Source organism: Vidua macroura, chromosome 9 (assembly GCF_024509145.1).
Source record: "Vidua macroura isolate BioBank_ID:100142 chromosome 9, ASM2450914v1, whole genome shotgun sequence".
Taxonomy (NCBI): domain Eukaryota; kingdom Metazoa; phylum Chordata; class Aves; order Passeriformes; family Viduidae; genus Vidua; species Vidua macroura.
The window spans coordinates 7,984,188-8,000,338 of record NC_071579.1 but is presented as its reverse complement, the minus strand read 5'-3'; the positions used below and the strand labels follow the sequence as shown (position 1 = coordinate 8,000,338).

At 44.1% G+C, this 16,151-nt stretch overlaps 1 protein-coding gene across 1 annotated transcript in view; it reads left to right on the top strand.

Annotated features, from left to right (window-relative positions):
* HMCN1 (hemicentin 1) overlaps positions 1–15,607 on the top strand; it is a 166,716-nt gene extending 151,109 nt beyond the window's left edge. The window contains exons 93-107 of the mRNA XM_053985174.1: positions 105–275; positions 489–638; positions 803–940; positions 1,268–1,389; positions 2,185–2,422; positions 3,585–3,647; positions 4,443–4,562; positions 4,830–4,964; positions 5,342–5,455; positions 5,744–5,869; positions 6,538–6,666; positions 10,483–10,833; positions 12,584–12,703; positions 13,058–13,184; positions 14,240–15,607. Coding sequence (XP_053841149.1) covers positions 105–275; positions 489–638; positions 803–940; positions 1,268–1,389; positions 2,185–2,422; positions 3,585–3,647; positions 4,443–4,562; positions 4,830–4,964; positions 5,342–5,455; positions 5,744–5,869; positions 6,538–6,666; positions 10,483–10,833; positions 12,584–12,703; positions 13,058–13,184; positions 14,240–14,606 — 2,471 coding nt within the window. The 3' untranslated portion in view covers positions 14,607–15,607. The remainder of the gene's footprint in view (positions 1–104; positions 276–488; positions 639–802; positions 941–1,267; positions 1,390–2,184; positions 2,423–3,584; positions 3,648–4,442; positions 4,563–4,829; positions 4,965–5,341; positions 5,456–5,743; positions 5,870–6,537; positions 6,667–10,482; positions 10,834–12,583; positions 12,704–13,057; positions 13,185–14,239) is intronic.
* The last annotated feature ends 544 nt before the right edge of the window (positions 15,608–16,151 follow it).

Genomic DNA, 16,151 nt, shown 5'->3' with positions numbered 1-16,151 from the left:
CTTTAGAACATTGGTTCCTCCAGGAAAGAATTGACTTCAGCATAACCGATGCAGCCTAAAGCATTTAAATTGAAAAATTGCTTTCTTCATTCTTTATTTTGCAGTGGATGGAAGCTGGGGGCAGTGGCAATCATGGAGCCAGTGCTCTGCTTCCTGTGGTGGAGGAGAGCAGACCCGGGTGCGCCTGTGCAACAGTCCAGCCCCATTAAATCGTGGCCGTCCTTGCCCTGGGGATTCCTCCCAGATATCCAGGTGCAACACCCAAGCATGTCCTGGTGAGTATTTACAGCCTGCATGCAGTGACAGTGTGATGAAAGCCTGTGGCACTCCTGATTTCACTGTTCTCATTTTGGCCAGTTGACCAGGTAATTTAAATTTTTTTGGGTTTAAATGTGCCCAGAATTAAAACCCAGTTGTCTCTCCCCTAAAATACCCAACACCACTTATCACGTGGGGTCGTGTTTTGCCTCTCCCCATTCCCTGCACAGGTGGGCCTGCACGTGCCAAGGGCAGCATCATTGGCAATATCAATGATATGGAATTTGGGATTGCTTTCCTGAATGCCACAGTAACAGACAGCCCGGATTCTGACACCAGAGTGATACAGGCACAGATCACAAACGTCCCTCGGACCCTTGGTAGGCCTCTTTGATCAGTCTTTTCTCTGAATACACCAATACCTATGGTCTTTTGGTTTAAATCTGAAGGGTTACACTAGTTCTAGGTCTTCATATTCACCTCATGTGCATATGGGTCTGTAATGAGATCAAAGCTCCCCAATTTTCTGCGGTGTTTCCTTCAGGCCCAGCAATGAGAAAGCTCGTTTCCATACTCAGCCCGGTTTATTGGACAACTGCCAAAGAAATTGGGGAAGCAATGAATGGGTTTACACTCACTGACGCTGTATTCAAGAGAGAAACTCAAGTGGAGTTTGCAACTGGTGAGTTGCCTGGGATAGATCAGCTCTTTCTGTGTCTAGTAAGCCAGATAGATGCTGCATTTCTGAAAAGACAGCAGAGGACCATTGCTGAAATTTGGGTCTTGTGCTTACACTAATATTTTCAGACTGACTGTAGCCTTCTGAGGCTTTATTCCACCTTTTAGAGCTGTAGTTTGAAATGTGTCATGTTTTTTCTCATGGACATGGTACACCTTACAAAATGTAAGTATAAATAACTGGTCAAGGGACTCCAATTTCAGTTCCATGTGGCTGTTGGGAGTCTGTGTTGGGGACGTGTGATAAATCAGTGTGCTGTTAAACTGCCAGGTGAGATCCTGCGCATGACGCACGTTGCTCGGGGCCTGGACACGGACGGGACCCTGCTGCTGGATGTTGTTGTGAGTGGCCACGTGCTGCAGCTCCAGTCCGTGGCTGATGTCAGTGTCAAGGTAAAGCTGCTTCAGGTACCACCTCTGCTCTCATGCATCTGTACTTCTCTCACCCAGAGGAAAGCAGGAAACACTGAGTCCTGCAACCTGCTGTACTGTATGTGACTTCTTTTGTGCCTGGTTGAACTGATGGTGCTGATGTTGCCTTTGAAAGCAGAAAGTTACCATGAGGAGAGTGGGGTTGGTCTCTCAAGAGCTTTGGCAGGTAGTGTTGAGGTGGGTCTTCAGGGCAGTTATTGATGGCTGGCATGTCAGGGTTGCTTTGGGCAGAGCTAGAAAGGTGCATCTTTAACCTCTCTGACATAGTAATTAGTAATTGGTAACCAGTATTTTACTGTATTAATCCCACCATGCAGTAAATATACCTGAAGTTGTTGATACTTTGGAAGACTGCAATATGTAGTATGTCCAATATTTATAACCCTCTTCAGTGGCAGAATTTTTCTCCACCACTTGTTTATTTAGCACAATTGTCAGCATCTGACTTCAAATAAAAGCCAAATATTTAGACCTCAAAAGATTGTTATTGAGGAGTAAGATTTTTTTTTTTAGAAATCTTCTGCTTTGTCTTCCATCATCAGGATCCTCAGTACATCAGTCTGTATCTTTTTTAAAGTAATAGACCAGGCAGTGTTAAGATTCAACAGTTAAAGTAAGAGTGAAAAGGACTTGTGTGTGTGCAGTGCCCTTTGTTCAGCAGTTAAGATAAGCCCCTTTCTGTAAACATGTCTCACATCTCTGAATTACAAGTCTGGAGCTGGTGTGGGAGCAGCTGATGGCCAGGTTCTGTTGCAGGATTACACAGAGGACTACATCCAGACGGGCCCTGGGCAGCTGCACGCGCACTCCACGCGCCTCTTCACGGCAGACGGGGTCAGCGTTCCCTACACCTGGAACCACACCATCACCTACGACTCCACCAAGGGGAGGATGCCCTTCTTGGTGCAGACGCTGCGCGCTGCCTCCATCGCTACAGAGTACGACCCGCTGGAGGAGGCCGTGGCTTTCCAAATCCAGGCTTCCATTGCAAAAGGTACTGTTCTAGGCCTTCCCAGAAATCAAGCAATGGGGAAAGACTGTCTTCTCTTCCTAGAATTCATTGAGTCCCCCATAGTCTCAAAAGAAATTCTGTGAAACTTGGGCAGCTGTAGTGTAGATTCCCAGGACCTGAAAGTCTTGTTGATATCCCCCTAAATTAACTGTTAGTTAGCATTGCTAACTGGCTGTAGGGGATGTACCCAAAAATTAACTATTAGTTAGCATTGCTAACTCCTGGCTTTTATGAACCTGAGTGACCAAAGGGGACGGGCATGGGTTTATGGGAGTGGATTTTCCTTTGAGAAGCTCTAATAAATGAGCAAACTGGCCTGTTACTTCTTTTAACGCTATTTGGGCTTTTATTTTAATGTGGTAGGGAAATTACTCTGGTTTGGAAGTACATGAAACAGAGGCTTGCCTGTCTCAGTCTTTCTTTTCAGTAACAAGATTCTAAATTAAGTAAAATAAGGTTTTTCTCACTTGCCAGACTAAGGACTCATTGTACAATTTGAAAACCAAATACACTTTTTTTCTAATTTAAAAAGAGATCTGATAAAAGAGCGTCTCCAGGTCAAGATATGCCTGTGATTAGATCTGGCTAAGCCTTTATTGAACTTGCATTTATTTCCTCCAACAATTAAGATACTGGTGTTTGGGATTTTTTAAAATTTTGTTTTTTAAAATTCAATTTTCAAGCAGCCAAAGCCCTGTGTCCTTTGAGGAGTCTCTCCCTGAGTTTTTCGTTGCAGTTTGTAGTACACAGTTGTGTTCTTCTACAGTGATCTCCTAAGATTTGTGATATGGTGATTTGTTTGGTTTGGGTCTATTGTCCTCCTTTCATGTGAAGTAAAACCAAATGGTCTTTATTCTTTCAATAAGAAACTTTCCAGGATGCATTAGGCTGGGATGGGACTTGCAGCTCACTCTGAGGGGACCCCCACACACCTGTTCAATCTTACTCAAACCAGCACAAGCCATTCAATACTGACTTTTAGTGCCAAAGTAGAAAAGCCACTAAGGCTGGATTTAAAAGTTTCTGGTTTAGTGTTGAAATATAATAAATATTGTAAAAATCCTGGGCTGTGATTCTTACTGTTAAAGTAATGAAGTGGCCATATTTTTATCCACAAGTGACATGTGCTTCCTTTGTCACACAGGGGATCGGAGCAACCAGTGCCCTGCGGGGTTTGCTTTGGACTCGTCTGGGCCTTATTGCTCAGGTAACGACTGACACGGGTGGGTGTAACCATGGAGTCCTGGAGTGCTTTGGGTGGGAAGGGACCTTAAAGATCCTCTATTTCCACTCCTGAAGCCTTCCCTTCTCCAGGTGAACACCCCCAGCTCTCCCAGCCTGGCTCCACAGCAGAGGGGCTCCAGCCCTTGGAGTCCATGGCATCCTCTGGACCTCCTCTAAGAGGTCCATGTCCACCTTGTGCTGAGGGCTCCAGAGCTGGACACATCATTAAGCCACCAGAACCTACATCCCCTTTATTTAGAGTTCAAAGTATGCACTTCAAAAAGTGTGTGAGTGATCCTCGCTAAAACGGTGTGGATCCAAGGGCAGCTGAAGATGTTACTTCAGTTGTCACCTACAATATGAGTAAGTGCCCAGACAGCTTTAAATCAGTACCCCAGGTACACCTGGAGGAAACTGAGCCTCAGGCTCTGCTGAGCCTGCAGAGCAATGAAGGACTTGGGTGACCTGTGTGGAGGAAAGGCTGAGTGTTGGCACCTCAGACAGGTGCCCATGTGTTCCTGCTTGGGGGATGGAGGTGGAGAGAAGCACATGAGCGCCCTGGCTGTCTCACTAAGAGCCAGGGTTGTTCTAAGGTGAAATCATCTGAGATGATTTTGTGGATTTATTTCATTACCTCTGGAAAGATTGAAAATTAAGGGAATTGCTGGATCTGGTTTTGCCCTGTGGACTTTACTAGTAACACCCCTCTAAGGAAGGATCAGATTGGAGTAGTTTCTTGGGAAGTTGCACTGGTTTTTCAAACATTTTCTTGTTCCAGATGAAGACGAATGTGCTGTGGGAAATCCTTGTTCCCACACTTGTCACAATGCCGTGGGATCCTACTACTGCTCCTGTCCCAAAGGCTTCACCATCTCTGCTGATGGCAGAGCATGTCAGGGTAAGAAAGGTGCTGCTGGGAACAGCTTGGATAAAAATGCCTGTTAGATAATTGAAGGCCTTAAAATGCTTTAAGAGGCACTTAAATTGATAAGGAGAGGTTTTATTCGGGCCATTTTCTCATTATAAGAACACAATTTATTGGTGGTACTCTAATTATTTCATAGCTGAATATACTCGTGGCCACGTGTTTCTAGTTGCTGAAGGCACTGGTTGGTGTGTCCCCTGTGCTGGCTGTGCAGGGCTTGCAGCTCGTTTCCCATTGCAGACATCGACGAGTGTGCTCTGGGGGGGCACAGCTGCCACGCGGGGCAGGACTGCGAGAACCTGCCCGGCTCCTTCCGCTGCGTGCTGCGCTGCGGGAGCGGCTTCCGCAGGACGCCCGACGGCCTCGGCTGCCAAGGTACGCGCGGGCTGCTCCTCGGGGTCATCAGCTCTCCTGAAACTGAAAATGCTGCTCTCATGCAGCTGAAACTCGCTGTAGAGGACGTCTCCAAGTACCTGTCCATGAATTTTCATTCTTAAGGTTGTGGATTTCTGGTTTTTCTGTAGGTTTGGGTTTTTTTTTTTAATCTTTTGCTTCTTCTGTCTTTAGAAATAAATTTAAAATCCTGTCAGGGAAGAAATTAGCATTCTTGGGTTTGTGTTCCATGTGCATTTTCTTGTAAAAAGATGGGAGAGCAGCAAACACTCCTGAGCAGAATTCACCCAAACCCTGCTCAAGTAGTACCCACAGGGAAACTGCCAGCCCTGGTGTCAAGGATTTGTGTTGTTCCACAGACATTAACGAGTGTCAAGAGTCCAACTCCTGCCATCAGCGTTGCTTCAATACCATAGGAAGTTTCCATTGTGCCTGTGACCCAGGATTCCAGCTGAAGGGCAGAAAATGCGTGGGTAGGGATGAAGTTCTGAATGTCCATTCCCTCCTTCCAACAGACAGAGTTCAACATTTATTTGTTTCTCTATTGTCTTATGAAAGAAAATGCTGTTATGGATGAAACACTTGATGTACATTTTGGAATCTGTCAAGCAGTACTGAAAGCCAGAGCCAGCAAGAATTGGGCTGACTGATCCATGTGCATGAAATGATTAAATGTGTGGATACAGGCTAATTTCATTACGTAATTGAGTCCAATCCTGCTTTTTTTTTTTTTTTTTTTTTTTGGCTTTTGTTTGAATAAGATGTCAATGAGTGCAGGCAGAACGTGTGCAGGCCTGATCAGCTCTGCAAGAACACCCGTGGTGGCTATAAGTGCGTTGATCTGTGTCCCAGTGGAATGACCAAAGCAGAGAACGGGACTTGCATTGGTGAGTAGAAGCATTAATGCACTGTGTAGCTATGGGAAACACAGATGTTTATTTTTTTAAATAATCCTGAAGATTGTCCCTCTCCAGTTATTAATATTTGCAAATACTAAAGCACCAACTTGTTTTTGCTTATGGAGCATCTGTGTTTAACATTTTTTGTAGTTGGTATTAAAAAGCAGATGTATCCTTGCCACCTCTAGTTTTCCACTGTTCTTAAGCAAGAACAGTAAGATTTCCCTTGGTGTCTTTTCTGTGTCAGAACCTTGATTTCTCTCAGTTATTCATTGACTGAAATGTTTTGCTATGTGTTTTGCTATGTGTTTTGCTATGCACACATGCAAGTGTGTGCATGATTTCTTAAGAGTTTGGCTCAGGAGCTCTCAATCAAGATCACAGGTCCCTGCTGCTTATAAGGGAGGGTTTTAAGCACAGCTGGTGTTGTAGGTGGTACCAAAGCTTTTGTTCCAGTGGAATCATGGGATGATTTGGGCTGGAAGGGACCTTAAAAATCACTTACTTCTACCCCTTGTCATGGGCAAGGACACCATCCACCATCCCAGCTTGCTCCAAGCCCCATCCTCGGGCACTCCAGGGATGGTTTGGCCCCAGCTCTCTCCCGCAGTAAGGATGTTGCAGAGCTGTGACTGTTGCCTTGCCGTGTGCTGCAGATGTTGACGAGTGCCGGTCGGGGTCGCACCAGTGCCGCTACAACCAGCTGTGTGAGAACACCCGCGGCAGCTACCGCTGCGTGTGCCCGCGAGGATTCCGCGCCCAGGGCACGGCCAGGCCCTGCGTGGGTAAGCTGCCGCTCAGTCCTCTCACACCTCTGCTCTGCTTTTGCCTGCCTTTCTGCTGCAACACACCAGCAGTGCTGTCCCTGTGGAAGACCATGCTGCAGGGACAAGTTGGCTCTGCCTTTCCAAATTGGCCATCGAAAACAAAGTGTTCCATTCTAAACAAACAGAGCTAAGTGGTTCCAAACTACAAATGATTGGGACTGTACTTTTAAAACAAAGTATAAGAGGGTCTCAGAGCACTGGTAGATGGATGTGGCAAATAACCACTCCACAGGAGGCTTCGGTTATATAAAAACCAGGTGGGGTTTGTTGATGTGCTGCTGGCTGTGCCCCAGCCTGCCCTGGCTCACCCCTGAAGGCAGTCACACAGGGAGTCATGTGGGCTCCCCTAGGGAGCACACCCCAAGGAGCTGCAAGAGGCCCGACAGACCCAGAACTGAGTTTGGCTCCTGAACATCCCAAGTACACCTATCCCCCCATCAGGACTGCCAGGGCTGTTCCCCAGCAGGCAGAGCACAGGGCCCTGATCTGCATTTCTCCCTCACTGCTCCCCTCCTGCCATGGGTGGCTCCCAGCAGGGAAGGATTAGGATCCCTGGTGCTCACAGGAATGCCAGCCATGCAGTCACTCCCTGTGCCATCTTGGCATAAAGCCACTCAGGGATTTCTCCCATGTCACAGGAGGCTCTGGAGCTCTGACGTGGGGAGCAGGAGAGTTTAATGTGTGGGGCCAGGGCGAGTGGATAAGCACTGCCCCTGGCATTTAAGAGACAGAAGGATCATTTAGAATCACCTTTACTGCATTTATGTCAAATATTTAAAATGTAAGAGCTGACCTACCATGATAATGAGGATTTCTGAATGTATGTGACATGAAGTGAGGTTGGTTTCGGTTGCTGTTACGTATGTCAGAAAAAAATTCCTCCCTGATGACTTCTTCAAGATAAATAGTTTTTTCTTATTTTACTTTATTTTTTTTTAACAACCTAAGATTTTGGACTGTCAAAAGCCAGGAATGTTTGGGAATTTTTAAAGAGATTGAATTGCACTAAGAAGTGTTTGGCTGTGAAACCAAGATATAATATTATTTTTGCCATCTGCCTCTGTACTGAAATAAAACCAATCCCAGACTTTTAACTTATATTTAAGCCATTTAAACTTCTGACAGGAAAAAGCCAGGTGAAGTCTAGGACTGTAGGTTTTCATAAAACACCAGCAGCCTTTAAAGCTGCCTTTTGACCAAGTGCCACTGAAAGCTTCCTCCTAAAGTATTTTTATCCTTTGAATTTTTATGTTCCTAAAAATATATTTAAAATTTAGATTCATCTAAAGTATTCGTTTTGTTAATAAAATCCAATTTTTCTTGTCATTGTTGACAGTGAGCACAGGGAGGAGTTGAAAACTAAGCAGGGCTCAAACTGAAACACAAGAAGTGAATTTTGTTCCTGCCTGTGCTATTTTTACCCTGGGTAAAGCCCTTTGTGCCACAATTCCCTTTTATGTTTGTTGGACAGGGATACTCCTTTGTGACCCCCACAGAGCTGTGTCTGCCCATTTACCTGAATCACAGAATTGCTGGGAGCTGTGTTGTTTTCTCTCCTTTCCACATGGGTGGAAGGGCTTTGCCAAAAACTGCTATAATGCAGATTACACATGCAAGGCTATCTAGAATATAAAATCAGGTACTGTTTTGCAAATTAGAGAAAGCCTGAAAATGTAGCTATTTCAATTTCAAAGTAATTTTATCTTGTTCTTATAAATATTATGGTTCCCATGCCTCAGTAGCCTCTTCTCACAGGGGCAGCTCTGGAACCAATGCTGGTGACTCCCTGCAGTCAGTTCTGCTTGTACTGCACAGACTGCTCTTGCAAAAGAAATTGCTCGAATTTTCACCTGTTGTCTTTCATCATTTCTATGAAAATCTTCTATTGCTGATCCACAACTTGTTCCAGGGACACTGGTTGTCATAAAGACATCAGTGCTAATTTATTTTAGGCAGGTATAGAATGTAAAAGTCAGCACTTGAATGCTAAGGACATAATTGAGTTTGTTTTCTTTTACATGTATATGAATAATAAATTTTTCATCTTAAGCACATATTGAGATTAATACACTTAAAATTCAGATCAGTTGTTGTCATACTTAAAGTGAAATTCTTGTTTTTAACACCTGAAAATTCTACCCTAAGGATAATTCCACGAATATGTGAAGTTTCAGTTGTGTGTTTGCCAAATACCTGCTGGAAAGTATTGTAACTCTCTGCAATTACTACTTCTGGATTTCCAACTCTTAGTTAATTTAATTATTAATATCCCCCTGAATTGTTTAAAACCTTAAATGTATCAAATATTAATCACTTCATAAAAATGCACCCTAATGTTCTACTATATTTCTGACAGTATTGATTTTTAAATACTATTTTCTTGAATTTGTTGCTTAGGGAGTTACAAGCTGTGCCCAAAAGCTTTTCTTCGTAGGGGATCCAAATGAAACTCTCAGAACACTGGCTTAATGGCATTTTTGCAGTAGTAATTGAAAGAATACACACTACTATGGAATAATTAAACTATTATTGAGTCGCCATTAAAATAATCTTTAATTTCTGGTAGGAGAATATTTATAATATATGTCAATTATTGATATGTTGTAATGTATGTTAATAGCAGATTTTTTTATTTCTGGTCATTGCAGGGTTGTTTGGAATTAACAGGCTTGTCTTTTTCTGGTGAAATACTAAGCTTGAAAAGAAATACAGTATGTGTCAAATTTCCAGCTGAGCCTGAAGTAACTTGATAAAAACTATAGAAAATTTCTTTCTGGTAGTGTCAGAGACTGTGGGAGAAGGTCCTGCAGTCCTAAGAGCACTTATAATTTCTTGGAGGGAAGGGCACTCAGCATGTTGCACCCTCAAAGCCTTTGCCATACTTTGTGTTCTCAGCACTCAGTTTTGATTTAAGGCTGGATATTTGCTGCTCGTCTAAATAACTTTGGACGTTAATTTAAACAACTAAAAAGATAAAGAAATTGCTTAGGAAAGCAAAAATAATTCTATTTTTAATTGTCCAAAAGTGAATTAATATGTTCTCTTGAGTCTCCAACCTGTCACAACCAATAACAGCATCAAAAGTTAGAAGGTACCTGACCTCTTGCTCCTGCAGCCTTGAAACATGTTCCTGAGCCCGATGCCCCATCCCTGGAAGTGTCCAAGGCCAGGCTGAGCAGGGTTTGAAACAACCTGGGACAGTGGAAGGTGTCCCTGCCCATGGCAGGAGTGGGACTGGCTGAGCTCTAAGCTCCCTCCAACCCAGAGCATTCCATGATTCTATGATTCCCCCAACGTGAGGCACAATAACCACATCAGAGCCTGTTGTGCTTCCCTTAGTGTGGGGTGTAAGGAATTTCTAGCACTGTACTTCTCTGGAATGCTCGGTGTTAAGCGTTGTCTTTTAAAGAAGGGAGCAGCAGCTTCTTCCACGCACCTGTGGAGCACTTAAAGAAAAAACCCCAATTACTAAGAGAGTATTGAGCAGCTGAGGCTGAAACAAGGCTTCAGCAGGGCTCCTGTCCTGGTGAGCACAGTCACATCAGCCTGTGAGAGAATGAAGGTCTCTTACAGTCCAGGACAGTGGATCCTGCCTGCTTGGCCTAATGTTCTCCATGTTCTACTGCCTCCAAATCTTGCTTTTATGTCTTCAGCTTGTTCCTGAGACTGACATAAGTATCTGTGTGTATATATACGTATAGTTATGTGTTGTTGTTTGTTTGTTTTCTCTCCTTTCCACATGGTTTGGGGCTCTGGATCATGTCACATGAGCAGACATTAATGAATGTGAACAAGTGCCTAAACCCTGTGCACTTCACTGCACCAACACCCCCGGCAGCTTCAAGTGTTTCTGTCTACCTGGGCAGCAGTTACTGGGTGATGGGAAATCTTGCGCCGGATTGGAGAGGGTGCCAAATTCGGGTGCCTATTACAGTAGCTATAACTATGCTCAGTTCTCCCCTGGGAGAGACAACCAGCAACTGCAGCACTATTACAGGCACTCCTCAAATCTCTACAGCTCCTTCTCAGAGTATAGGAACAGCAGAATACCTTTCTCCAGGACTAGAAGGAACCTTAGAGAAACTTGTCCTGAAGGCTATGAGGCAAGAAATGCCAGATGTGTAGGTAAATGTCAGTCCTATCTATGCAACTCTGTTTTGGGCCTTATTCTTAGGTTACTGTGTGATATATACCAGGGGCTGAGGGTTTGTGGTGCTGGGGTTGTTTTCTATTACCCTGGTCAATATTCAGAGGGTTCTGCATGTTCTGGTCTCTGCTGTCTTGGTTCACATTGTAGCAAAAATGTTCTCAAACCTGCCTTATAACCTTTTGTTTTAATTGTGCTGCTTATTACCTGATTGCAAAGAATTTTCCTATGTTATTCTCTTTCTCCTGGTCACAGTAGCTCACCTTGGTGAATCTTCTCACACTCCAAAAACCACCAGTAGTCCCAGCCTAGTTCCAGTGCTTCTGTCAGACTCCCATTGGCAGCAGTAATCTGTGTCAGAAAGGTTTGGAATAAACATTTTAGAATTGATCACACTGAGGCCAGTGCCAGCACTGCCACAGGACCATCAGACACTGTCACAAGGGCAACAGGCAGAGAAGCTTTTAAATTATTATTATTATTATTATTTTATGTAAGAAAAGGGGTTGCAATGTAATTCAGTGAGCATGAAGAAGACATCAAACCTTGTATTTAAGCTACAGATAGGTTTCAGTAGTCACATCCACGTGGATTGTTATGGTATAGGAGTTTAATTGAGAGACCCAGAAATACAACTCTTGAGAGAAGGAAGGGTTTGTCTCAAATTTGGATCTTCATCCCAGCTTCCAGCTGGAATTAGTTAATATTCAGTGAAACTTTCATTTCATTGAATAAATATATGAAGTTTAAAATTATTGTTTAATATGAAAAATACCCCCAAATTATGCTTTTGTTAAAGAAAATCCTTTCAATAAGCAACCATCAGGATTTGCTAACAGCACAGAGTTTATAGTCACATCTGTTTCTCTTCTCTGTTTGCATTTTGATCTAATGCAACCCCTGTCAGTCAGACAGAGGGGAACTAAAGACCTTCCTTCCACTGATTTAACCATGCAAGTCTGAACTCCTGCATGAGATTACTGCTGTCCTGAACTAGGCAGATGTTTCAAAAGCCATTATAATTACAAATTATCTGTGTCTAAATCATGCTAATATGCTCTGAAAACTTTATATAATGTGGTCTGGTACTGGGTACTTCTGTATTTGAGAGGGAGATTTTAAAAAAAGAAGAAGAAAGAAAAGAAGAGCATTTAGTGACAGTCTTCCCAGCTACTTAGCCTAATTCATCCCTCTGGCATGAGGGATGCCAGATTTTAAAGGTCAGTTTAAAAGGGAAACAGCTTTGCCTGAGGAAGGAGTGACTGTAAGGAAGACTCCCTCAGTAACAAGGCTTCCTCTGGTGAGATAACGAGTGTGGGTGTTCCCTAAGCATGTTGCTTGATACCTGGTTGATTATCAGGCAGCTCAAATTGCTTTGGGGGCAGGACTGTGTTTGTATGACCCTGGCAGTGGACACAGGTGGCACATCCCCCTTTCTCCCAGAGCTCTGTCTCAAGACTGGTCTCCTCAGCTGGGATCTGTCACAGCTGCTCTTCACTGAGGGGAGGAGCCCCTCAAAGTTGACTTTAGTGCCTCCAGAGTTAGAAGGAATGGCACAGGTAAGGAGAGAGGACACTCTAGTCTTAGATGTTCAACCCCATCAGAAAAAGAGATGCAGACAACTGCCACCAGCTCTGTCTGTACACTTGCAGTACATAAATGGGGGGAAAGTACCTGTGTTCATGGCAGGCTCAGGGAATGCTGAGGTGTTGGTGCTTCTCTCTGCAGACATCGATGAGTGTGAGAGCAGAGACACGTGTCAGCACGAGTGCAGGAACAGCCTGGGCAGCTTCCAGTGTGCCTGTCCCGCGGGATACCGCCTCATGGCCAACGGCAAAACCTGCCAAGGTACGGAGAGCCATCCCTGCAGTGCTCTGGGGGAGGTCTGCCAAGAAACCTGACACAAAGCAGGCCCAGCACATGGCTAAGCCACCTCTTTGCATTGGCTGTGTGAGAGTCAGCATTCAAAATCTCAAGTTTCAGAAGTTTTTATACTCCATACTTTACTGTTTCATAAAATATCAGCAAACTAGACAATTGCAATTTCTAATTCTCCTTGTGACTTTCTCATTACACACTGAGATCCAAGCTCTAGGGTCAAACAGAGGCACATTCTGAGCTCTTCTCAGCCTTTACCCACTTTGATTTTCACCCTTTAAGTCTTCTACCAGCAGTTGATCCCTTGCATGTTTTTCCCTCCAGATATTGATGAGTGCCTTGAAGAGAACATAAATTGTGGATCAAATCAGATGTGTTTCAACATGAGAGGAAGCTACCAGTGCATAGACACTCCTTGTCCACCCAACTACCAGCGAGAGCCACATTCTGGGTAGGTTTTATTCTCATCCCCTTCTCACCTGCCCCAAGCTCAGCTCCTTAACCTTTGCTTGTTAAAGAAGAAAATCTAAATTTGCCTAACACCAGTAGAGCTCGCAGTAGCTAAAGGTAAGGCATTGACATTGGAGATCATAGTCAAGGGTCCTGGGATGGTTTGGGTTGGAAGAGACCTTAACAGAACATCCAGTTCTACCCTCTGCTGTGGGAAGGGACACCTTCCACTAGCCCAGGGTGCTCCAAGCCCTGTCCAGCCTGGCCTTGGACACTTCCAAGGGATGGGGGCAGCCACAATTTCTCTGGGTAACCTGTGCCACTGCCTCAACAGCCAGGGAAGAATTCCTTCCTAACATCTAATCTGAATCTCTCTAATGGCCTGACTTGCTATCAGCTTCAAAGCATCAGATACATTCTTTTAGTCATGAAAATAACTCTAAGTTCCTGTTAAACTTTGTTATTTCCCTGTTCTGGGGAAAAAAAATTGATTTATTTTAATCTTTCAATATCCTCAAAGAAAAATAGCTCATTTCATAGTCAGAACTTTTGGGAACAAACTCAACTGCAGTGACATCTACGCTGACGTGGAGGTCATGTCCTTCAACCTCCATTAGCACTGGCACACTGCACTAGCAAAGATTTCATGTTTTAACTTTTGATTATGTAAAAGCAAATTTTATTCTGCCCTTCATTCCAAATTCTTTATTTTATGACATAAAAGACACATACCTCAAATGCTGCCCAGAACATTTTAAACCAGATCTTCCCGTTCTAATGTTTAAGAGCACAGTCACTAAAACTTACCCTACAGATGTCAATGATATCAGTGTAGCCAACGTCTTTCTGAAATGATCCTGTTGAGGCAAAAAGGGATGTTAAAATGGGCTGCAGCTCAAAAGGAACAGTGGATGAAGAATGCATGAGCACTTCTAGAAAAGTTTTAATCTGCAGCAGGGTATAAACAGGGGAAGAATCTCTCTCTCTCTAAGACCTATCCCAGTACTTAAGATACTGTGCCTTCTCCCTGGGCTAAAGTCTTCTGCTTCTTCCTAGGTTCTGTCTCAAAAGCTGCCCGGCCAACGACCTGGAGTGTGACCCGAGCACCTACGCCCTGGAGTACAAGCTGCTGTCGCTGCCCTTCGGCATCGCTGCGGGGCAGGATCTGATCCGGCTGGTGGCCTACACTCACGACCGAGTCATGCACCCCAGGACCACCTTCCTGATGGCGGACGAGGACGCTGCCGTGCCGTTTGCCCTGAGGGATGAGAACTGGAAGGGGGTGGTGTTCACCACGCGGGCGCTGCGGGAGCCCCGGACGTACCGCATGGGCGTGCGGGCCCTGTCCTACAGCGCCGACGGCAGCGTCGAGTACCGCACCACCTTCATCATCTACATCGCCGTGTCCGCCTTCCCCTACTGAGCGCCGGCCCCTGCAGCGAGCCCGCAGCTCGACCTCGTTGCCCAGGGCCAGGAGGTGCTACTGCTTCAGCCTGACTCTGCTGCCTGCCCCATCCGGGCAACCACTGCACTTCAAAGGGTGCTATGCTCTTTTCTCCTCCCCTGCTTCCCAGAGGCTGCCTCTCCAGTTCCATTGTTCCAATTCAAGAGGAAGATCCATGGCTTTGAGGACCTGTTACCACTTGCTTTATTTATTACACTGGAATAGTCACTTTCCACAGTATGTTCTGAAAACCAGCAGAGAAATCCATGTAGTCAAAGCAATAAGCAAGGAGCAGCCTCCACTGAAAGTAACTGGAGAAAATCCATAATTTCAAGTGGTCTACGTATTTTAAAGGTTGCTAAGTGTTTTAAATTTTATATCTATTAGATTTTTTCCTTATCAATTACCCAATAGAATTAGGGCTGTGCTGTACTATGTTGCGTGCTCAAACCCACCAAATGCCGCTGTGCCCAAGGGTTGCAAATGCTGAAACAAATGACATTAAAGTTTGTTTGTAGCTAACGAATCTACAGGAGGATTTGGAACTGGTACCTTTGGTTTCCATGCAAGTGTAGAGTTGTTGCTATTTTTTGGAAGAAAAAACCAAAATGGCTTCTTCTACTTTATTAGAGCAGGTATTTTATAACTTGTTTTTACTCTGCCATTCTGGTATAGCCATTTATTTAACCCAAACCCATATCCACTGCCATACTCCCAGCTCAGTAAATGGTCTGGGTTTTTACGCACATGGAACACTTTTCTCCAAAGGTGATGTAAGTTTGGTTCAATAATGTCAATACACTGTACACAAGTAATTTTGCCAAGATGTATTCTATTTTTATGGACGTGTATATATGTGGTTTTTCCTATGTGTATTTTCTATGCAGTATCTCAAGAGTGTTTTACAGTTAAGTTTGCTTAAAAGGACAATGTCAGTACAATGAAAATAATCAAAATAAAGGTACCCATCACCTTTGAGACTGCTGGGAGTTTTATCTTTTAAACAATTCTTTTCCATTTCTAAAGCTTTTGACCTAAGTGCCAGGGTAATGCAGAAGGTACTGCACCCAGCAAACCAGGGAGTAGCTCCAGCTCTTTTCCCTCTTCCTGGCACTCTGGGGTAGTAAGAGATTATCACCAGCTTTAAAGTAGATTTTTAGCCACAGGGACAAATTATCTCCCAGTAGAGTGTTGTCTCTATTCTTGTATATTATTAACTAACTTTAGACATCCTCACTTGTTGTCCCCTTGTTTTTTCCTCCCTTTCCAGTGCACCAAGTGACGTAGTCCTGCAAAACAAGGATGACTTAAAATTGCTTTGTACTTTATACAAATTTATCTGAGTTACAGACTTCAAACTGAACAGGCTTGCTTCTTGGAAACCTGACTTGAAAAATAAAAGCAGCTCAAAGAAGACAAATCCCATGAAAAAGACATGAGGGAAGGAGAAATGAGAGTAAGTTATAATAGGTACAGGTAATTACCTCAATGTCTTTTAAGGATGAGAATCAGACTGAAAGTGTC